At 42.8% G+C, this 23,860-nt stretch overlaps 2 protein-coding genes across 2 annotated transcripts; both read right to left on the bottom strand.

Moving 5' to 3' along the window:
* Positions 1 to 282: 282 nt before the first annotated feature.
* Positions 283 to 2,863, bottom strand: LOC116365207 (uncharacterized). Its single transcript, XM_031817926.1, has 11 exons — positions 2,725 to 2,863; positions 2,380 to 2,564; positions 2,200 to 2,303; positions 1,828 to 1,919; positions 1,490 to 1,670; positions 1,215 to 1,320; positions 1,046 to 1,134; positions 884 to 975; positions 663 to 770; positions 503 to 544; positions 283 to 416 (listed from the first exon to the last, which is right to left on the bottom strand). The coding sequence occupies exons 1-10, from the start codon at positions 2,786 to 2,788 to the stop codon at positions 528 to 530; spliced, it is 1,038 nt and encodes a 345-aa protein (XP_031673786.1). The 5' UTR covers positions 2,789 to 2,863; the 3' UTR covers positions 283 to 416; positions 503 to 527.
* A 14,420-nt stretch (positions 2,864 to 17,283) lies between these two features.
* Positions 17,284 to 19,864, bottom strand: LOC116365205 (uncharacterized). Its single transcript, XM_031817923.1, has 11 exons — positions 19,726 to 19,864; positions 19,381 to 19,565; positions 19,201 to 19,304; positions 18,829 to 18,920; positions 18,491 to 18,671; positions 18,216 to 18,321; positions 18,047 to 18,135; positions 17,885 to 17,976; positions 17,664 to 17,771; positions 17,504 to 17,545; positions 17,284 to 17,417 (listed from the first exon to the last, which is right to left on the bottom strand). Exons 1-10 carry the CDS (start codon positions 19,787 to 19,789, stop codon positions 17,529 to 17,531), a joined length of 1,038 nt encoding a protein of 345 aa, XP_031673783.1. The 5' UTR covers positions 19,790 to 19,864; the 3' UTR covers positions 17,284 to 17,417; positions 17,504 to 17,528.
* Between the last annotated feature and the right edge of the window lie 3,996 nt (positions 19,865 to 23,860).

Genomic DNA, 23,860 nt, shown 5'->3' with positions numbered 1-23,860 from the left:
GTTCACTTATGACAATCTTTCAAATAGCGTTACCATTGCTAATGATAGCCACAGCAGGTGTTCATGCAAACTAATTATGCCAAAATAAGAAAGTGTTACAGTTCAAGAGTAATCAGGACACTGGGAAGTCCAGAACACTGAGCACTCTCATTGAGATCATCTTCTTACAACCAGATGGTCACATCTTGGCTATTTTGTGTAGATACCGGCACCGCACTACTGGATTTAGGGTACATCTCATCAGGATCATAGCATTTTGACAACCATTAGAAACAAACACCATTGTAAAGTACTCATTTTATTGAAACATGCTCAAGTCAAAGGACTTCATATCCATACTGGGGATAGTGGAAAGTGATGCACCCTTCAGGCCACCTACAATTAGATGGCTGTAGAGACAGAAAAGACAGCCATCCCTGGAACAGGTTGAAGAAGTGTTAGTAACATGCATCTCATTGCCGTTGGGGGATGTTACAGTAAAATAACCAGCACACACACACACCTGACAAGCAAAGTGTTCCAGACCATTACACCAACCAGTCAACTGAATACAGAACACAATGACAGATGAGTAGGTTACAGGTTCAAGTTCATTTGGCATCAAAGCTGATACAATTAAAAGCCAAGTGTAAACTATAGTCTTCAATGCCAAAATCACCAACCTTGTTCTACAGTAGGATATTTTACAAATTCACTGGGGATCCGGGTTTCAGAGTTTTCCACTATTGTGAGCGGTCCAAGAACAGAGTTTTGAACCAGGCCCTGGGGTTCTGAGAAAAATATATATAAGTTACTTCAAGCTGCAGTCCCATCAGAACCCATCAGCTCAAATGAATATGGAACTACAGTTTAGTCAGGCTTGAAATGAAGTGCCTCAAAATACCTGAATCCACACCCCTCTTCAACCGAGGCTTGCAACTCGAGTCACAGCACTTGCAGAGGTCACTTTGAGACGGGTCGTCCAGCAGCTCCCATCTATGAATAAAAAAAGTTGCTGTTGCATTGGCACTAATGTCATTATGGTAGTTATGTGACCAATACTTACTCTCCAGTCTCTTTAATGTAGTGGCAGGCCTTCTTTTCTATATCAAAAACCTCAGGGTCCCATGCAACAAGCTTACAATGAATATACACCTGGGGTGAAATAAGAGAACAGTCAAGAGCTACAGTATGAAAACCAACCCAGTCATACCGAGAACTTGTGGTCCACTCACTTCCTCGCCTAAGGCAAACTTGAAGGACTGCAGGTAAAGCAGAATAGCAGACGGGTGGTACCTAGGCAGGAACCTGGAGTTCCCAGTCTTCCCATCTGCAAGGCAACTGAAAATGCATTGTGCAAATGAGCAGACAAACAGAACTTCCATCCAGCAAATAAGCTAACTTTAAAATGTATTCAATACTTTTCAACATTTGAGTAGGCCGTTTAGCGCTAGGCAGTCAAAAACCAAAACGTGCACCCTACATGGCCATAGCCAGGTCTGGTACAAACCCCTTGTTGGTGATGATGGGGTACACCAGGCTCGCAGACTGCAGTTCTGGTGTTGTGGCCGCCACACACTCCTCCAAGAGCAGCAGCAAGGGCTGATGGTCCTTCTGATCCACTGCTGCCCAGATGGGGATGAAAGAGCCCAGGGGAAACAGGCTGCTCTTAGCCAGACCAGTAAGGTCTTCTACATGCAACAGAGGGGAAGGGGCGCAATGCTCATACGTACTGTACAGCCACAGGTTTCAACTAGCGTCGGGCAGTGTCCTCTGCTAGGAATTTCTTTACCAGGTAAGTAGCCTGAACATATTCTTACAATAATTGATGTTGTATGAGTCACTCACCATTGAGGAGTGCCATGTGGAAAACCAATCCTCCATGACCCTCAGCACTACCATAGGCAGGGATAAGGAATGGGGGAATCCATCCCTCAGGTCTACATACAAGGGGGAATGTTTAGTTTAATAATGAAGGTGGCAAAGGCTTAGGAAGATTTGATTCCAACACCATAGCTAGAGTACACTACACCCAATAGAGCCCTAAAACTAAACTCAGTTCCACTGCATTTAAAAAATAATAATCATTCCCCTCTAATTAGGGACTGATTTAGACCTGGGACACCAGGTGTGTGCAATTAATGATAAAGTAGAACCGAAAGACAGCAGGCGCCAGACCTCTTAGGGTAAGAGTTGAGTACCCCTGGCATAGATGGTTACCTTATGTAAACACACTTAATATGGTGACTAATAGCAGCAGGTTTGGGCTTTCGGTTAGGTCTGTAAGTCAGGCTGGTTGAATAGATGTGTTTTTTGCCAGTCACCTGGGGAATAGAAGGAGAAGCATTAGTCGTCGCAGGATCCAAAATGGCATACATTGGGTCAAGAGTTAGACATTACCCGTTTCTTGATGGCACAGCCATTGAGGTTGTAGTGGAATGTCGCCATCCCTTCTCCCGTGGGAAGAACAGAAAATGTGGACGGAACACAGTGTCCAAGGAAAAGACGGGCAGCATGTTCAACCAACTCTGGACTGACCTTCCATGTCACTTTAATGGAGTGTTTCTCACAATCCACATTAAAATCTAAAAATATAAATTTGATAATGTCATCATTCACATCTCAAGAGCCAACACCACAATTTGGCTAGTCTGTTAGGCGGTCAGCATGAGATAAGTAGCCTATTCAAGTTAACATGGTATCAGCGCTACAATAATCATATTATGCGTTCATTATTAGACGTACCTTCATTGGCAGCGCTTGTTGCTACGACAGCCAAAACAATTGCACATTGCCAAAGGAGTGACATGACTGAATGATCTAGAAGTGCCTACAAACTAGAAATATTTATGGACCAATTGATCCTAATCATCTTAATTCTGAACACCCGTGAGAGGTCAAGGAGCGATAATTATAGACCTAAAAACCTACCAACATCATCACTTTTGGTATTTCCTGGTCTGAAAACATCCTTGAATTTTTAGGGGTTTTAAAAGTAAAAATGGTAATAGTCACATCTTTTCCCCATAAAGTAGTCTGTAAAGCGTCTCACAAAACACGATGGACGGACAGAATAGTGACTTACACAGGAAATAAAGTTGAATCAAAAAGATTGAACAATCTGGTTTGCTCAATTTGACAGGATTAGGTCTTTTTTACATCGATTTAAAGCGTATTTTATGCGACAGTCAAAATGCTGATCAAGGATAAGGTAAGACCAGCCATTTAATTGGTGGCCAAGCCCGCTAGTTTACATACTGAATGGTCATCTCATCACCGATCTAGCTATCTGCCGTAGCTAAATATATGAATAGATCTGAAAAGCTCTATATAGTGGGCATCGCAGCAGGCCATTGGCATACCCGTATAGAATGCAGAGTTCGCTAACGTTAACTATACTGAACCAAAATGTTAACGCCGCAAGCAACAATGAAAGATTTTTCTGAGTTACATTTCATATAAGGAAGTCAAGCCAATCAAAATGAGTTCTTCCCCACAAAAGGGCTTTATTACAGACAGAAATACTCCTCAGTTTCATCAGCTGTCAGGGTTGCTGGTTTCAGAGGATCCCTCAGGTGAAGAAGCCAGATGTGGATGTCCTGGGCTGGAGTGGTTACACGTGGTCTTAACAGTCAATTCTCTGGCAAAAACTTTGGTGGACTTTCCTACAGTCAGCATGGCAATTGCATTTTGTATGCTATTGTATGTGTGAACGATGGCTAGCTCCTCGGATAATCCCAGTCCCTCCTATTGTGCATCTGTTGTAGAAAGAGGCGACGAATCTCAGAACATATGTTCTCTACAAATGTTTTATTTCCTTTTGGATGCAGGTATGTGGTTTTATCTATGTAAAATATGTTATGTATAATAAGGAGAGACTGTATTAATTTTTGTATTCAAAAATCATTTTGATGCACTGAGAGAAAGAGGCGACGATTCTCAGAACATATGTGCTCTACAAATGTTTTATTTCCTTTTGGATGCAGATGCAAGATGCAGAGAGTGAGTTCTGCTTAATTAAAACTACCTGATCTCCTAAGTCCACGTCTATAGTCTCAATCAACCACACACAACGCGGAGTTACAGCGGTGCAGTATAGCACCGGTTACATTGGTGCCTTCTAGACCCGGATTCATCGTTGATCGACGTCAGCTCAATCACCGCGGCGCTGCTGTTCTAGAGACTAATTATATCATTGAGGTACTCTTGCCGCCTTGTGGCAAAAATCGGAACTACAGTCTTTTTTCCTGTTTATTTTTTTTCTTACAACGATGTATTGAGAGCGCTGTTTATAGTTAACCAACATAGAAGTGTGTTCACCAACAAGACATTTTAACGTAACATTAGTGGTTTAGTGGCATGGCATCTTATAATGGTGATGAACCCAAATTCACTGCTGGGAGGGGGAGGTTTTTCTCATACTCTGATCAAACCCCTGTAAAGTGTGTAGGTGCAGGAGGTTCCCCCATGCTTTGCTCCACAAAAGAATTGGATGAAAGTCCTTCATTTGGTGTTAATCCAAATGCCCTTGTAGATGGTCTAGCTGGTCACTCAGCTAGCCCAGGAAATAGGGAGCTCCATTAGGGAAGAACTACAGAGTGGCAGGTCCAGTACTTGAGCCACCAGTAAGTACAGAAAAGATAAGTGATCATCATTCAAATAAAATCAAATGTATTTATATCGCCCTCCGTACATCAGCTGATATCTCAAAGTGCTGTACAGAAACCCAGCCTAAAACCCCAAACAGCAAGCAATGCAGGTGTAGAAGCACGGTGGCTAGGAAAAACTCCCTAGAAAGGCCAAAACCTAGAGAGGAACCAGGCTGTGTGGGGTGGCCAGTCCTCTTCTGGCTGTGCCGGGTGGAGATTATAACAGAACATGGCCAAGATGTTAAAATGTTCATAAATGACCAGCATGGTCGAATAATAATAAGGCAGAACAGTTGAAACTGGAGCAGCAGCACGGCCAGGTGGACTGGGGACAGCAAGGAGTCATCATGTCAGGTACAGTGCCTTGCGAATGTATTCGGCCCCCTTGAACTTTGCGACCTTTTGCCACATTTCAGGCTTCAAACATAAAGATATAAAACTGTATTTTTTTGTGAAGAATCAACAACAAGTGGGACACAATCATGAAGTGGAACGACATTTTTGGGATATTTCAAACTTTTTTAACAAATCAAAAACTGAAAAATTGGGCGTGCAAAATTATTCAGCCCCCTTAAGTTAATACTTTGTAGCGCCACCTTTTGCTGCGATTACAGCTGTAAGTTGCTTGGGGTATGTCTCTATCAGTTTTGCACATCGAGAGACTGACATTTTTTCCCATTCCTCCTTTCAAAACAGCTCGAGCTCAGTGAGGTTGGATGGAGAGCATTTGTGAACAGCAGTTTTCAGTTCTTTCCACAGATTCTCGATTGGATTCAGGTCTGGACTTTGACTTATCCATTCGAACACCTGGATATGTTTATTTTTGAACCATTCCATTGTAGATTTTGCTTTATGTTTTGGATCATTGTCTTGTTGGAAGACTTATCTCCGTCCCAGTATCAGGTCTTTTGCAGACTCCATAAGGTTTTCTTCCAGAATGGTTCTGTATTTGGCTCCATCCATCTTCCCATCAATTTTAACCATCTTCCCTGTCCCTGCTGAAGAAAAGCAGGCCCAAACCATGATGCTGCCACCACCATGTTTGACAGTGGGGATGGTGTGTTCAGGGTGATGAGCTGTGTTGCTTTTACGCCAAACATAACGTTTTGCATTGTTGCCAAAAAGTTCAATTTTGGTTTCATCTGACCAGAGCACCTTCTTCCACATGTTTGGTGTGTCTCCCAGGATGGCTTGTGGCAAACTTTAAACAACACTTTTTATGGATATCTTTAAGAAATGGCTTTCTTCTTGCCACTCTTACATAAAGGCCAGATTTGTGCAATATACGACTGATTGTTGTCCTATGGACAGAGTCTCCCACCTCAGCTGTAGATCTCTGCAGTTCATCCAGAGTGATCATGGGCCTCTTGGCTGCATCTCTGATCAGTCTTCTCCTTGTATGAGCTGAAAGTTTAGAGGGACGGCCAGGTCTTGGTAGATTTGCAGTGGTCTGATACTCCTTCCATTTCAATATTATGGCTTGCACAGTGCTCCTTGGGATGTTTAAAGCTTGGGAAATCTTTTTGTATCCAAATCCGGCTTTAAACTTCTTCACAACAGTATCTCGGACCTGCCTGGTTTGTTCCTTGTTCTTCATGATGCTCTCTGCGCTTTTAACGGACCTCTAAGACTATCACAGTGCAGGTGCATTTATACGGAGACTTGATTACACACAGGTGGATTGTATTTATCATCATTAGTCATTTAGGTCAACATTGGATCATTCAGAGATCCTCACTGAACTTCTGGAGAGAGTTTGCTGCACTGAAAGTAAAGGGGCTGAATAATTTTGCACGCCCAATTTTTCAGTTTTTGATTTGTTAAAAAAGTTTGAAATATCCAATAAATGTTGTTCCACTTCATGATTGTGTCCCACTTGTTGTTGATTCTTCACAAAAAAATACTGTTTTATATCTTTATGTTTGAAGCCTTAAATGTGGCAAAAGGTCGCAAAGTTCAAGGGGGCCGAAAACTTTCGCAAGGCACTGTAGTCCTGGGGCATGGTCCTAGGGCTCAGGTCCTCCGAGAGAGTGAAAGAAAGAGAGAATTAGAGAAAGCACACTTAAATTCACACAGGACACCGAATAGGACAGGATAAGTACTCCAGATATATCCATCTGACCCTAGCCCCCCGACACATAAACTACTGCAGCATAAATACTGGAGGCTGAGACAGGAGGGGTCAGGAAACACTGTGGCCCCATCCGAGGACACCCTCGGACAGGGCCAAACAGGAAGGATATAACCCCACCCACTTTGCCAAAGCACAGCCCCCACACCACTAGAGGGATATCTTCAACCACCAACCTACCATCCTGAGAGACAAGGCTGAGTATAGCCCACAAAGATCTCCGCCATGACACAACCCAAGGGGGGGGCGCCAACCCAGACAGGATGACCACATCAGTGAATCAACCCACTCAGGTGACGCACCCCTTCCAGGGACGGCATGAGAGAGCCCCAGTAAGCCAGTGACTCAGCCCCTGTAATAGGGTTAGAGGCAGAGAATCCCAGTGGAAAGAGGGGAACCGGCCAGGCAGAGACAGCAAGGGCGGTTCGTTGCTCCAGAGCCTTTCCGTTCACCTTCCCACTCCTGGGCCAGACTACACTCAATCATATGACCCACTGAAGAGATGAGTCTTCAGTAAAGACTTAAAGGTTGAGACCGAGTCTACGTCTCTCACATGGGTAGGCAGACCGTTCCATAAAAATAGAGCTCTATAGGAGAAAGCCCTGCCTCCAGCTGTTTGCTTAGAAATTCTAGGGACAATTAGGAGGCCTGCGTCTTGTGACCGTAGCGTACGTGTAGGTATGTACGACAGGACCAAATCAGAGAGATAGGTAGGAGCAAGCCCATGTAATGCTTTGTAGGTTAGCAGTAAAACCTTGAAATCAGCCCTTGCTTTGACAGGAAGCCAGTGTAGGGAGGCTAGCACTGGAGTAATATGATCCAATTTTTGGGTTCTAGTCAGGATTCTAGCAGCCGTATTTAGCACTAACTGAAGTTTATGTAGTGCTTTATCCGGGTAGCCGGAAAGTAGAGCATTTCAGTAGTCTAACCCAGAAGTGACAAAAGCATGGATGAACTTTTCTGCATCATTTTTGGACAGAAAGTTTCTGATTTTTGCAATGTTACGTAGATGGAAAAAAGCTGTCCTTGAAATGGTCTTGATATGTTCTTCAAAAGAGAAACGGAACCTTGAGGAACACCGAAATTTACAGTTGATTTGTCAGAGGACAAACCATTCACAGAGACAAACTGATATCTTTCCGACAGATAAGATCTAAACCAGGCCAGAACTTGTCAGTGTAGACCAATCTCTCCAAAAGAATGTGGTGATCGATGGTATCAAAAGCAGCACTAAGGTCTAGGAGCAGGAGGACTGATGCAGAGCCTCGGTCCGATGCAATTAAAATGTCATCACCTTCACAAGTGCAGTCTCAGTGCTATGATGGGGTCTAAAACCAGACTGAAGCATTTCGTATACATTGTTTGTCTTCAGGAAGGCAGTGAGTTGCTGTGCAACAGCCTTTTCTAAAATTTTTGAGAGGAATGGAAGATTCGATATAGGCCGATAGTTTTTTATATTTTCTGGGTCAAGGTTTGGCTTTTTCAAGAGAGGCTTTATTACTGCCACTTTTAGTGAGTTTGGTACACATCCGGTGGATAGAGAGCCGTTTATTATGTTCAACATAGGAGGGCCAAGCACAGGAAGCAGCTCTTTCAGTAGTTTAGTTGGAATAGGGTCCAGTATGCAGCTTGAAGGTTTAGAGGCCATGATTATTTTCATCATTGTGTCAAGAGATATAGTACTAAAACACTTGAGCGTCTCTCTTGATCCTAGGTCCTGGCAGAGTTGCGCAGACTCAGGACAACTGAGCTTTGAAGGAATACGCAGATTTAAAGAGGAGTCCGTCATTTGCTTTCTAATAATCTTAATCTTTTCCTCAAAGAAGTTCATGAATTTATCACTGCTAAAGTGAAAGCCATCCTCTCTTGGGGAATGCTGCTTTTTAGTTAGCTTTGCGACAGTATCAAAAAGGAATTTCGGATTGTTCTTATTTTCCTCAATTAAGTTAGAAAAATAGGATGATCGAGCAGCAGTAAGGGCTCTTCGGTACTGCACGGTACTGTCTTTCCAAGCTAGTCGGAAGACTTCCAGTTTGGTGTGGCGCCATTTCCGTTCCAATTTTCTGGAAGCTTGCTTCAGAGCTCTGGTATTTTCTGTGTACCAGGGAGCTAGTTTCTAATGAGAAATGTTTTTAGTTTTTAGGGGTGCAACTGCATCTAGGGTATTGCATCTAAGGTTAAATTGAGTTCCTCAGTTAGGTGGTTAACTGATTTTTGTCCTCTGGCGTCCTTGGGTAGACAGAGGGAATCTGGAAGGACATCAAGGAATCTTTGTGTTGTCTGTGAATTTATAGCACGACTTTGGATGTTCCTTGGTTGGGGTCTGAGCAGATTATTTGCTGCAATTGCAAACGTAATAAAATGGTGGTCCGATAGTCCAGGATTATGAGGAAAAACATTAAGATCCACAACATTTATTCCATGGGACAAAACTAGGTCCAGAGTATGACTGTGACAGTGAGTAGGTCCAGAGACATGTTGGACAAAACCGACTGAGTCGATGATGGCTCCGAAAGCCTTTTGGAGTGGGTCTGTGGACTTTTCCATGTGAATATTAAAGTCACCAAAGATTAGAATATTATCTGCTATGACTACAAGGTCCGATAGGAATTCAGGGAACTCAATGAGGAACGCCGTATATGGCCCAGGAGGCCTGTAAACAGTAGCTATAAAAAGTGATTGAGTAGGCTGCATAGATTTCATGACTAGAAGCTCAAAATATATATATATTTTTTTGTAAATTGAAATTTGCTATCGTAAATGTTAGCAACACCTCCGCCTTTGCGGGATGCACGGGGGATATGGTCACTAGTGTAGCCAGGAGGTGGGGCCTCATTTAACACAGTAAATTCATCAGGCTTAAGCCATGTTTCAGTCAGGCCAATCACATCAAGATTATGATCAGTGATTAGTTCATTGACTATAATTGCCTTTGAAGTAAGGGATCTAACATTAAGTAGCCCTATTTTGAGATGTGATGTATCATGATCTCTTTCAATAATGACAGGAATGGAGGTGGTCTTTATCCTAGTGAGATTGCTAAGGCGAACACCGCCATGTTTAGTTTTGCCCAACCTAGGTCGAGGCACAGACAAGGTCTCAATGGTGATAGCTGAGCTGACTACACTGACTTTGCTAGTGGCAGACTCCACTATGCTGGCAGGCTGGCTAACAGCCTGCTGCCTGGCCTGCACCCTATTTCATTGTAGAGCTAGAGGAGTTAGAGCCCTGTCTATGTTGGTAGATAAGATGAGAGCACCCCTCCAGCTAGGATGGAGTCCGTCACTCCTCAGCAGGTCAGGCTTGGTCCTGTTTGTGGGTGAGTCCCAGAAAGAGGGCCAATTATCTACAAATTCTATCTTTTGGGAGGGGCAGAAAACAGTTTTCAACCAGTGATTGAGTTGTGAGACTCTGCTGTAGAGCTCATCACTCCCCCTAACTGGGAGGGGGCCAGAGACAATTACTCGATGCCGACACATCTTTCTAGCTGATTTACACGCAGAAGCTATGTTGCGCTTGGTGATCTCTGACTGTTTTATCCTAACATCGTTGGTGCCGACGTGGGTAACAATATCTCTATACTCTCTACACTTGCCAGTTTTAGCTTTAGCCAGCACCATCTTCAGATTAGCCTTAACGTCGGTAGCCCTGCCCCCTGGTAAACAGTGTATGATCGCTGGATGATTCGTTTTAAGTCTAATACTGCGGGTAATGGAGTTGCCAATAACTAGAGTTTTCAATTTGTCAGAGCTAATGGTGGGAAGCTTCGGCGTCTCAGACCCCGTAACGGGAGGAGTAGAGACCAGAGAAGACTCGGCCTCTGACTCCGACTCGCTGCTTAATGGGGAAAACCGGTTGAAAGTTTCTGTCGGCTGAATGAGCGACACCGGTTGAGCATTCCTACAGCATTTCCTTCCAGAAACCGTGAGAAAGTTGTCCGGCTGCGGGGACTGTGCCAGGGGATTTATACTACTATCTGTACTTACTGGTGGCACAGACGCTGTTTCATCCTTTCCTACACTGAAATTACCCTTGCCTAACGATTGCGTCTGAAGCTGGGCTTGTAGCACAGCTATCCTCGCCGTAAGGCGATCGTTCTCCTGTATATTATGAGTACAGCGACTGCAATTAGAAGGCATCATGTTAATGTTACTACTTAGCTTCGGCTGTTGGAGGTCCTGACGAACCGTGTCCAGATAAAGCGTCCGGAGCGTAAAAGTTGAGGGAAAAAAACGAAAATATAAACAGTAATTAAAAAGTAAAAACCGTAAAGTTGTCAGGTAGCCAAATAGGTTGGCAACAAAACGCACAGCAACTCGTAAACAAGTCTGCAAGTTGTGACTGGAAATTCAGAGTGGGTAGGATATGTAGATCTCAGTCAAATTAAGTTCATCATGCAATCAGACATAAAGGAACCTCCTACATATAGAGGAGATGTTACAGACAAATGCTCCATTCATGAATGGGAGGAGTTGATGAGAATATACTTGAGGAGGAAGGGATGTCCGATTGGGGAACAATCAGATGAGATAATTAGTCGATTATCTGGCAAACCAAGAGACATGGTAAAAATGTCATTTATCACCTTCACAAGTGCAGTCTCAGTGCTATGATGGGGTCTAAAACCAGACTGAAGCATTTCGTATACATTGTTTGTCTTCAGGAAGGCAGTGAGTTGCTGTGCAACAGCCTTTTCTAAAATTTTTGAGAGGAATGGAAGATTCGATATAGGCCGATAGTTTTTTATATTTTCTGGGTCAAGGTTTGGCTTTTTCAAGAGAGGCTTTATTACTGCCACTTTTAGTGAGTTTGGTACACATCCGGTGGATAGAGAGCCGTTTATTATGTTCAACATAGGAGGGCCAAGCACAGGAAGCAGCTCTTTCAGTAGTTTAGTTGGAATAGGGTCCAGTATGCAGCTTGAAGGTTTAGAGGCCATGATTATTTTCATCATTGTGTCAAGAGATATAGTACTAAAACACTTGAGCGTCTCTCTTGATCCTAGGTCCTGGCAGAGTTGCGCAGACTCAGGACAACTGAGCTTTGAAGGAATACGCAGATTTAAAGAGGAGTCCGTCATTTGCTTTCTAATAATCTTAATCTTTTCCTCAAAGAAGTTCATGAATTTATCACTGCTAAAGTGAAAGCCATCCTCTCTTGGGGAATGCTGCTTTTTAGTTAGCTTTGCGACAGTATCAAAAAGGAATTTCGGATTGTTCTTATTTTCCTCAATTAAGTTAGAAAAATAGGATGATCGAGCAGCAGTAAGGGCTCTTCGGTACTGCACGGTACTGTCTTTCCAAGCTAGTCGGAAGACTTCCAGTTTGGTGTGGCGCCATTTCCGTTCCAATTTTCTGGAAGCTTGCTTCAGAGCTCTGGTATTTTCTGTGTACCAGGGAGCTAGTTTCTAATGAGAAATGTTTTTAGTTTTTAGGGGTGCAACTGCATCTAGGGTATTGCATCTAAGGTTAAATTGAGTTCCTCAGTTAGGTGGTTAACTGATTTTTGTCCTCTGGCGTCCTTGGGTAGACAGAGGGAATCTGGAAGGACATCAAGGAATCTTTGTGTTGTCTGTGAATTTATAGCACGACTTTGGATGTTCCTTGGTTGGGGTCTGAGCAGATTATTTGCTGCAATTGCAAACGTAATAAAATGGTGGTCCGATAGTCCAGGATTATGAGGAAAAACATTAAGATCCACAACATTTATTCCATGGGACAAAACTAGGTCCAGAGTATGACTGTGACAGTGAGTAGGTCCAGAGACATGTTGGACAAAACCGACTGAGTCGATGATGGCTCCGAAAGCCTTTTGGAGTGGGTCTGTGGACTTTTCCATGTGAATATTAAAGTCACCAAAGATTAGAATATTATCTGCTATGACTACAAGGTCCGATAGGAATTCAGGGAACTCAATGAGGAACGCTGTATATGGCCCAGGAGGCCTGTAAACAGTAGCTATAAAAAGTGATTGAGTAGGCTGCATAGATTTCATGACTAGAAGCTCAAAATACTTTTTTTTTTTTTTTGTAAATTGAAATGTTCTATCGTAAATGTTAGCAACACCTCCGCCTTTGCGGGATGCACGGGGGATATGGTCACTAGTGTAGCCAGGAGGTGGGGCCTCATTTAACACAGTAAATTCATCAGGCTTAAGCCATGTTTCAGTCAGGCCAATCACATCAAGATTATGATCAGTGATTAGTTCATTGACTATAATTGCCTTTGAAGTAAGGGATCTAACATTAAGTAGCCCTATTTTGAGATGTGATGTATCATGATCTCTTTCAATAATGACAGGAATGGAGGTGGTCTTTATCCTAGTGAGATTGCTAAGGCGAACACCGCCATGTTTAGTTTTGCCCAACCTAGGTCGAGGCACAGACAAGGTCTCAATGGTGATAGCTGAGCTGACTACACTGACTTTGCTAGTGGCAGACTCCACTATGCTGGCAGGCTGGCTAACAGCCTGCTGCCTGGCCTGCACCCTATTTCATTGTAGAGCTAGAGGAGTTAGAGCCCTGTCTATGTTGGTAGATAAGATGAGAGCACCCCTCCAGCTAGGATGGAGTCCGTCACTCCTCAGCAGGTCAGGCTTGGTCCTGTTTGTGGGTGAGTCCCAGAAAGAGGGCCAATTATCTACAAATTCTATCTTTTGGGAGGGGCAGAAAACAGTTTTCAACCAGTGATTGAGTTGTGAGACTCTGCTGTAGAGCTCATCACTCCCCCTAACTGGGAGGGGGCCAGAGACAATTACTCGATGCCGACACATCTTTCTAGCTGATTTACACGCAGAAGCTATGTTGCGCTTGGTGATCTCTGACTGTTTTATCCTAACATCGTTGGTGCCGACGTGGGTAACAATATCTCTATACTCTCTACACTTGCCAGTTTTAGCTTTAGCCAGCACCATCTTCAGATTAGCCTTAACGTCGGTAGCCCTGCCCCCTGGTAAACAGTGTATGATCGCTGGATGATTCGTTTTAAGTCTAATACTGCGGGTAATGGAGTTGCCAATAACTAGAGTTTTCAATTTGTCAGAGCTAATGGTGGGAAGCTTCGGCGTCTCAGACCCCGTAACGGGAGGAGTAGAGACCAGAGAAGACTCGGCCTCTGACTCCGACTCGCTGCTTAATGGGGAAAACCGGTTGAAAGTTTCTGTCGGCTGAATGAGCGACACCGGTTGAGCATTCCTACAGCATTTCCTTCCAGAAACCGTGAGAAAGTTGTCCGGCTGCGGGGACTGTGCCAGGGGATTTATACTACTATCTGTACTTACTGGTGGCACAGACGCTGTTTCATCCTTTCCTACACTGAAATTACCCTTGCCTAACGATTGCGTCTGAAGCTGGGCTTGTAGCACAGCTATCCTCGCCGTAAGGCGATCGTTCTCCTGTATATTATGAGTACAGCGACTGCAATTAGAAGGCATCATGTTAATGTTACTACTTAGCTTCGGCTGTTGGAGGTCCCGACGAACCGTGTCCAGATAAAGCGTCCGGAGCGTAAAAGTTGAGGGAAAAAAATGAAAATATAAACAGTAATTAAAAAGTAAAAACCGTAAAGTTGTCAGGTAGCCAAATAGGTTGGCAACAAAACGCACAGCAACTCGTAAACAAGTCTGCAAGTTGTGACTGGAAATTCAGAGTGGGTAGGATATGTAGATCTCAGTCAAATTAAGTTCATCATGCAATCAGACATAAAGGAACCTCCTACATATAGAGGAGATGTTACAGACAAATGCTCCATTCATGAATGGGAGGAGTTGATGAGAATATACTTGAGGAGGAAGGGATGTCCGATTGGGGAACAATCAGATGAGATAATTAGTCGATTATCTGGCAAACCAAGAGACATGGTAAAGATACATTTACGCAATGAGACAACCGTTGATCCTACAAAGAAGCCAGAGATTGTATTTGACATTCTGAAACAGAAATTCAGCGAATTGGCCTATTCATGCATGCCCTTGGCTGATTTTTACAATACTAAACCTGTACCCGGAGAGGCTGTTATGGAGTATTGGGTTCGATTGAACAAGGCCGTAGATGTCGCTGACGAGGGCCTTAAGAGACAAGGAAAGAAGATTGACTCCGATGTCGTTAGGATGTTTGTAACATACTGCCCTGACCCCAAACTGGCAGCAGTATTCCAATACAAGTCTGCTGAGAAATGGACTGCGAGTGAAGTACAGGAGAGAATCTATGAACATGAACGCCGCAGGAAAGCCACCATGTGTCAATCTACCTCTGTATCCTCAAAGCAAGTAACAGTACATCCCCAGATAACTCCATGTGAAGGCGGGGTCAACTGATAACTGATGTAATTTACTCATGTTACCTTATAACTCTTATATGGCTCTATCATGTGGACAATTGAATATTATTTCTGAGGTGTTTTTCCTGTGGTTCCATTTGTTGCCAACATTTGTTGCCACCAGGTGACATCTCTCATTTAAACATCTTTGGCCAGTGCATACGTGAAAATGATATCATTTGAATAAAGTGTAAACAGATTATTACAGTTACATAAGTGGCAACAGGGAAACTATGACAACATTGCCATTACTGTTGAAAGTTTCCTTTTTTCTCTCTATTTTTACCCCACATAGTTTTTTTTGCATCGATAACGACAAAAAGCAAAGTCTCAAATTTTAAGCAACATTTGGTAAAAAATTATTTATTCTCCCAGGGCCACAAGCCATGTATGTTCTCTGTACTCTACGACAGGTTTAAAGTTCATGTTCTGTAGACCTATGACACTGACGCTACATGATACATTTGGCTGTTATTAAAATATAAATCCCAATGCATTTCAGCACACTGATATCATAATTGAGGGTCTATTGCTGTCCTCTTAAAAGCTGGGAAAAAAACACCTTTGCAGAGTGGATGAAGCCAACACATACTGTACCCTACATTATATGAGCATAACACTCATAGGAGTTTCACCTACTCAATCGTTCTCAGAGCGGAAAGGATTATGATTGGTTGCATCAGGCAACCAATGAAAAAGAAGAGGCGGGAATACCAAACGGAGAGCAGGCAGGTAGACATGTCACTTGATAGGCAAAATAAACACGTTTGGGGAAAAAGGGAGGGAGGAATAGGAAGTACAAAATTCTGCAGGAGCGAGCAGCAAATAAGCAAAGTTGAATATAGTTCTTCATTTTGTGCATTAATGTCCTGTTTCCAGTTAGTCTAATTAACTGATTAAATACTAAATGTGATGCAAGCTAAAATTAGTTAGGTAAAATGTGTTTTCTACGTTAGCAAGCCAACAGTTTAGCCTTAGTTACCAAGCTGCTAGCTAGCTCAACAGTTTTAGTCTTACAGTGCCTTCAGAAAGTATTTGTACCTTTTGACTTATTCCACATTTTGTGTTACAGCCTCAATAAAATGTTTAAATATATATTTTTTAAATCACCCATCTACACATACCCCATAATGACAAAGTAAAAACATGTTTATAGAAATCTTTGCAAATTTATTGAAAATGAAATCTCAATTACATACCCTGAGTCAATACTTTGTACCAGTACCTTTGGCAGAGATTACAGCAGTGAGTCTTTCTGGGTAAGTCTCAGAGCTTTCCACACCTCGATTGTGCAATATTTGCCCATTATTCTCTACAGAATTCTTCAAGCTCTGTCAAATTGGTTATTGATCAACAGTAGTGTATATTTGGCCTTGTGTTTTAGGTTATTGTCCTGCTGAATGGTGAGTTTGTCTCCAAGTGTCTGTTGGACAGCAGACTGAACCAGGTTTTCCTTTAGGATTTTGCCTGTGCTTAGCTCTATTCCATTTATTTTGATCTTAAAATATTCAGTCCTTGCCGATGACACGCATACCCATAACATGATGCAGCCACCACCATGCTTGGAAAGTATGAAGAGTGGTACTCAGTCATGCGTTGTGTTTGATTTCCCTCAAACATACTGTAATGCTTTGTATTCAGGACAAAGTTACTTCTGACCTAATTTTGTGCAGTTTTACTTTAGTACCTTATTGCAAACAGGATGCATGTTTTGGAATATTATATTCTGTACAGATTTCCTTCTCTTCACTCTGTAATTTTGGTTAGTATTGTGGAGTAACTATGTACAATGCTGTTGATCCAGCCTCAGTTTCCTCCTATCACAGCCATTAAGCATGGCCATCAGCCACCTACAATCTCTAAACTTGGCTTGTCAATTTGATCTTGGGGTGGGCTACTGCTGAAAAGTATAGCCAACAATAACCAGGTTCACTTATGACAATCTTTCAAATAGCGTTACCATTGCTAATGATAGCCACAGCAGGTGTTCATGCAAACTAATTATGCCAAAATAAGAAAGTGTTACAGTTCAAGAGTAATCAGGACACTGGGAAGTCCAGAACACTGAGCACTCTCATTGAGATCATCTTCTTACAACCAGATGGTCACATCTTGGCTATTTTGTGTAGATACCGGCACCGCACTACTGGATTTAGGGTACATCTCATCAGGATCATAGCATTTTGACAACCATTAGAAACAAACACCATTGTAAAGTACTCATTTTATTGAAACATGCTCAAGTCAAAGGACTTCATATCCATACTGGGGATAGTGGAAAGTGATGCACCCTTCAGGCCACCTACAATTAGATGGCTGTAGAGACAGAAAAGACAGCCATCCCTGGAACAGGTTGAAGAAGTGTTAGTAACATGCATCTCATTGCCGTTGGGGGATGTTACAGTAAAATAACCAGCACACACACACACCTGACAAGCAAAGTGTTCCAGACCATTACACCAACCAGTCAACTGAATACAGAACACAATGACAGATGAGTAGGTTACAGGTTCAAGTTCATTTGGCATCAAAGCTGATACAATTAAAAGCCAAGTGTAAACTATAGTCTTCAATGCCAAAATCACCAACCTTGTTCTACAGTAGGATATTTTACAAATTCACTGGGGATCCGGGTTTCAGAGTTTTCCACTATTGTGAGCGGTCCAAGAACAGAGTTTTGAACCAGGCCCTGGGGTTCTGAGAAAAATATATATAAGTTACTTCAAGCTGCAGTCCCATCAGAACCCATCAGCTCAAATGAATATGGAACTACAGTTTAGTCAGGCTTGAAATGAAGTGCCTCAAAATACCTGAATCCACACCCCTCTTCAACCGAGGCTTGCAACTCGAGTCACAGCACTTGCAGAGGTCACTTTGAGACGGGTCGTCCAGCAGCTCCCATCTATGAATAAAAAAAGTTGCTGTTGCATTGGCACTAATGTCATTATGGTAGTTATGTGACCAATACTTACTCTCCAGTCTCTTTAATGTAGTGGCAGGCCTTCTTTTCTATATCAAAAACCTCAGGGTCCCATGCAACAAGCTTACAATGAATATACACCTGGGGTGAAATAAGAGAACAGTCAAGAGCTACAGTATGAAAACCAACCCAGTCATACCGAGAACTTGTGGTCCACTCACTTCCTCGCCTAAGGCAAACTTGAAGGACTGCAGGTAAAGCAGAATAGCAGACGGGTGGTACCTAGGCAGGAACCTGGAGTTCCCAGTCTTCCCATCTGCAAGGCAACTGAAAATGCATTGTGCAAATGAGCAGACAAACAGAACTTCCATCCAGCAAATAAGCTAACTTTAAAATGTATTCAATACTTTTCAACATTTGAGTAGGCCGTTTAGCGCTAGGCAGTCAAAAACCAAAACGTGCACCCTACATGGCCATAGCCAGGTCTGGTACAAACCCCTTGTTGGTGATGATGGGGTACACCAGGCTCGCAGACTGCAGTTCTGGTGTTGTGGCCGCCACACACTCCTCCAAGAGCAGCAGCAAGGGCTGATGGTCCTTCTGATCCACTGCTGCCCAGATGGGGATGAAAGAGCCCAGGGGAAACAGGCTGCTCTTAGCCAGACCAGTAAGGTCTTCTACATGCAACAGAGGGGAAGGGGCGCAATGCTCATACGTACTGTACAGCCACAGGTTTCAACTAGCGTCGGGCAGTGTCCTCTGCTAGGAATTTCTTTACCAGGTAAGTAGCCTGAACATATTCTTACAATAATTGATGTTGTATGAGTCACTCACCATTGAGGAGTGCCATGTGGAAAACCAATCCTCCATGACCCTCAGCACTACCATAGGCAGGGATAAGGAATGGGGGAATCCATCCCTCAGGTCTACATACAAGGGGGAATGTTTAGTTTAATAATGAAGGTGGCAAAGGCTTAGGAAGATTTGATTCCAACACCATAGCTAGAGTACACTACACCCAATAGAGCCCTAAAACTAAACTCAGTTCCACTGCATTTAAAAAATAATAATCATTCCCCTCTAATTAGGGACTGATTTAGACCTGGGACACCAGGTGTGTGCAATTAATGATAAAGTAGAACCGAAAGACAGCAGGCGCCAGACCTCTTAGGGTAAGAGTTGAGTACCCCTGGCATAGATGGTTACCTTATGTAAACACACTTAATATGGTGACTAATAGCAGCAGGTTTGGGCTTTCGGTTAGGTCTGTAAGTCAGGCTGGTTGAATAGATGTGTTTTTTGCCAGTCACCTGGGGAATAGAAGGAGAAGCATTAGTCGTCGCAGGATCCAAAATGGCATACATTGGGTCAAGAGTTAGACATTACCCGTTTCTTGATGGCACAGCCATTGAGGTTGTAGTGGAATGTCGCCATCCCTTCTCCCGTGGGAAGAACAGAAAATGTGGACGGAACACAGTGTCCAAGGAAAAGACGGGCAGCATGTTCAACCAACTCTGGACTGACCTTCCATGTCACTTTAATGGAGTGTTTCTCACAATCCACATTAAAATCTAAAAATATAAATTTGATAATGTCATCATTCACATCTCAAGAGCCAACACCACAATTTGGCTAGTCTGTTAGGCGGTCAGCATGAGATAAGTAGCCTATTCAAGTTAACATGGTATCAGCGCTACAATAATCATATTATGCGTTCATTATTAGACGTACCTTCATTGGCAGCGCTTGTTGCTACGACAGCCAAAACAATTGCACATTGCCAAAGGAGTGACATGACTGAATGATCTAGAAGTGCCTACAAACTAGAAATATTTATGGACCAATTGATCCTAATCATCTTAATTCTGAACACCCGTGAGAGGTCAAGGAGCGATAATTATAGACCTAAAAACCTACCAACATCATCACTTTTGGTATTTCCTGGTCTGAAAACATCCTTGAATTTTTAGGGGTTTTAAAAGTAAAAATGGTAATAGTCACATCTTTTCCCCATAAAGTAGTCTGTAAAGCGTCTCACAAAACACGATGGACGGACAGAATAGTGACTTACACAGGAAATAAAGTTGAATCAAAAAGATTGAACAATCTGGTTTGCTCAATTTCACAGTACCACACTAAGTGTGGATTAGGTCTTTTTTTACATCGATTTAAAGCGTATTTTATGCGACAGTCAAAATGCTGATCAAGGATAAGGTAAGACCAGCCATTTAATTGGTGGCCAAGCCCGCTAGTTTACATACTGAATGGTCATCTCATCACCGATCTAGCTATCTGCCGTAGCTAAATATATGAATAGATCTGAAAAGCTCTATATAGTGGGCATCGCAGCAGGCCATTGGCATACCCGTATAGAATGCAGAGTTCGCTAACGTTAACTATACTGAACCAAAATGTTAACGCCGCAAGCAACAATGAAAGATTTTTCTGAGTTACATTTCATATAAGGAAGTCAAGCCAATCAAAATGAGTTCTTCCCCACAAAAGGGCTTTATTACAGACAGAAATACTCCTCAGTTTCATCAGCTGTCAGGGTTGCTGGTTTCAGAGGATCCCTCAGGTGAAGAAGCCAGATGTGGATGTCCTGGGCTGGAGTGGTTACACGTGGTCTTAACAGTCAATTCTCTGGCAAAAACTTTGGTGGACTTTCCTACAGTCAGCATGGCAATTGCATTTTGTATGCTATTGTATGTGTGAACGATGGCTAGCTCCTCGGATAATCCCAGTCCCTCCTATTGTGCATCTGTTGTAGAAAGAGGCGACGAATCTCAGAACATATGTTCTCTACAAATGTTTTATTTCCTTTTGGATGCAGGTATGTGGTTTTATCTATGTAAAATATGTTATGTATAATAAGGAGAGACTGTATTAATTTTTGTATTCAAAAATCATTTTGATGCACTGAGAGAAAGAGGCGACGATTCTCAGAACATATGTGCTCTACAAATGTTTTATTTCCTTTTGGATGCAGATGCAAGATGCAGAGAGTGAGTTCTGCTTAATTAAAACTACCTGATCTCCAAAGTCCACGTCTATAGTCTCAATCAACCACACACAACGCGGAGTTACAGCGGTGCAATATAGCACCGGTTACATTGGTGCCTTCTAGACCCGGATTCATCGTTGATCGACGTCAGCTCAATCACCGCGGCGCTGCTGTTCTAGAGACTAATTATATCATTGAGGTACTCTTGCCGCCTTGTGGCAAAAATCGGAACTACAGTCTTTTTTCCTGTTTATTTTTTTTCTTACAACGATGTATTGAGAGCGCTGTTTATAGTTAACCAACATAGAAGTGTGTTCATCCAACAGACATTTTAACGTAACATTAGTGGTTTAGTGGCATGGCATCTTATAATGGTGATGAACCCAAATTCACTGCTGGGAGGGGGAGGTTTTTCTCATACTCTGATCAAACCCCTGTAAAGTGTGTAGGTGCAGGAGGTTCCCCCATGCTTTGCTCCACAAAAAAATTGGATGAAAGTCCTTCATTTGGTGTTAATCCAAATGCCCTTGTAGATGGTCTAGCTGGTCACTCAGCTAGCCCAGGAAATAGGGAGCTCCATTAGGGAAGAACTACAGAGTGGCAGGTCCAGTACTTGAGCCACCAGTAAGTACAGAAAAGATAAGTGATCATCATTCAAATAAAATCAAATGTATTTATATCGCCCTCCGTACATCAGCTGATATCTCAAAGTGCTGTACAGAAACCCAGCCTAAAACCCCAAACAGCAAGCAATGCAGGTGTAGAAGCACGGTGGCTAGGAAAAACTCCCTAGAAAGGCCAAAACCTAGAGAGGAACCAGGCTGTGTGGGGTGGCCAGTCCTCTTCTGGCTGTGCCGGGTGGAGATTATAACAGAACATGGCCAAGATGTTAAAATGTTCATAAATGACCAGCATGGTCGAATAATAATAAGGCAGAACAGTTGAAACTGGAGCAGCAGCACGGCCAGGTGGACTGGGGACAGCAAGGAGTCATCATGTCAGGTACAGTGCCTTGCGAATGTATTCGGCCCCCTTGAACTTTGCGACCTTTTGCCACATTTCAGGCTTCAAACATAAAGATATAAAACTGTATTTTTTTGTGAAGAATCAACAACAAGTGGGACACAATCATGAAGTGGAACGACATTTTTGGGATATTTCAAACTTTTTTAACAAATCAAAAACTGAAAAATTGGGCGTGCAAAATTATTCAGCCCCCTTAAGTTAATACTTTGTAGCGCCACCTTTTGCTGCGATTACAGCTGTAAGTTGCTTGGGGTATGTCTCTATCAGTTTTGCACATCGAGAGACTGACATTTTTTCCCATTCCTCCTTTCAAAACAGCTCGAGCTCAGTGAGGTTGGATGGAGAGCATTTGTGAACAGCAGTTTTCAGTTCTTTCCACAGATTCTCGATTGGATTCAGGTCTGGACTTTGACTTATCCATTCGAACACCTGGATATGTTTATTTTTGAACCATTCCATTGTAGATTTTGCTTTATGTTTTGGATCATTGTCTTGTTGGAAGACTTATCTCCGTCCCAGTATCAGGTCTTTTGCAGACTCCATAAGGTTTTCTTCCAGAATGGTTCTGTATTTGGCTCCATCCATCTTCCCATCAATTTGAACCATCTTCCCTGTCCCTGCTGAAGAAAAGCAGGCCCAAACCATGATGCTGCCACCACCATGTTTGACAGTGGGGATGGCGTGTTCAGCGTGATGAGCTGTGTTGCTTTTACGCCAAACATAACGTTTTGCATTGTTGCCAAAAAGTTCAATTTTGGTTTCATCTGACCAGAGCACCTTCTTCCACATGTTTGGTGTGTCTCCCAGGATGGCTTGTGGCAAACTTTAAACAACACTTTTTATGGATATCTTTAAGCAATGGCTTTCTTCTTGCCACTCTTACATAAAGGCCAGATTTGTGCAATATACGACTGATTGTTGTCCTATGGACAGAGTCTCCCACCTCAGCTGTAGATCTCTGCAGTTCATCCAGAGTGATCATGGGCCTCTTGGCTGCATCTCTGATCAGTCTTCTCCTTGTATGAGCTGAAAGTTTAGAGGGACGGCCAGGTCTTGGTAGATTTGCAGTGGTCTGATACTCCTTCCATTTCAATATTATGGCTTGCACAGTGCTCCTTGGGATGTTTAAAGCTTGGGAAATCTTTTTGTATCCAAATCCGGCTTTAAACTTCTTCACAACAGTATCTCGGACCTGCCTGGTTTATTCCTTGTTCTTCATGATGCTCTCTGCGCTTTTAACGGACCTCTAAGACTATCACAGTGCAGGTGCATTTATACGGAGACTTGATTACACACAGGTGGATTGTATTTATCATCATTAGTCATTTAGGTCAACATTGGATCATTCAGAGATCCTCACTGAACTTCTGGAGAGAGTTTGCTGCACTGAAAGTAAAGGGGCTGAATAATTTTGCACGCCCAATTTTTCAGTTTTTGATTTGTTAAAAAAGTTTGAAATATCCAATAAATGTTGTTCCACTTCATGATTGTGTCCCACTTGTTGTTGATTCTTCACAAAAAAATACAGTTTTATATCTTTATGTTTGAAGCCTTAAATGTGGCAAAAGGTCGCAAAGTTCAAGGGGGCCGAAAACTTTCGCAAGGCACTGTAGTCCTGGGGCATGGTCCTAGGGCTCAGGTCCTCCGAGAGAGTGAAAGAAAGAGAGAATTAGAGAAAGCACACTTAAATTCACACAGGACACCGAATAGGACAGGATAAGTACTCCAGATATATCCATCTGACCCTAGCCCCCCGACACATAAACTACTGCAGCATAAATACTGGAGGCTGAGACAGGAGGGGTCAGGAAACACTGTGGCCCCATCCGAGGACAC

This window comes from Oncorhynchus kisutch, unplaced genomic scaffold, assembly GCF_002021735.2.
Source record: "Oncorhynchus kisutch isolate 150728-3 unplaced genomic scaffold, Okis_V2 scaffold1201, whole genome shotgun sequence".
NCBI classification, from domain to species: domain Eukaryota; kingdom Metazoa; phylum Chordata; class Actinopteri; order Salmoniformes; family Salmonidae; genus Oncorhynchus; species Oncorhynchus kisutch.
The sequence above is the reverse complement of the archived record's forward strand: the minus strand, read 5'-3'. Positions and strand labels throughout refer to the sequence as shown.

What these genes read in the sequence shown, in the direction of transcription:
- LOC116365207 (XM_031817926.1), bottom strand. Translation starts at nt 2,788, where the DNA reads ATGTCACTCCTTTGGCAATGTGCAATTGTTTTGGCTGTCGTAGCAACA. An exon ending in GCTGTGCCATCAAGAAACGG is followed by an intron (nt 2,304 to 2,379) that starts GTAATGTCTAAC and finishes TCTATTCCCCAG; the next exon opens with GTGACTGGCAAAAAACACAT. An exon ending in GAAGAGGGGTGTGGATTCAG is followed by an intron (nt 771 to 883) that starts GTATTTTGAGGC and finishes TATTTTTCTCAG; the next exon opens with AACCCCAGGGCCTGGTTCAA.
- LOC116365205 (XM_031817923.1), bottom strand. Translation starts at nt 19,789, where the DNA reads ATGTCACTCCTTTGGCAATGTGCAATTGTTTTGGCTGTCGTAGCAACA. An exon ending in AACAAGCGCTGCCAATGAAG is followed by an intron (nt 19,566 to 19,725) that starts GTACGTCTAATA and finishes TTATATTTTTAG; the next exon opens with ATTTTAATGTGGATTGTGAG. An exon ending in CCCATCATCACCAACAAGGG is followed by an intron (nt 18,322 to 18,490) that starts GTTTGTACCAGA and finishes ATGCATTTTCAG; the next exon opens with TTGCCTTGCAGATGGGAAGA.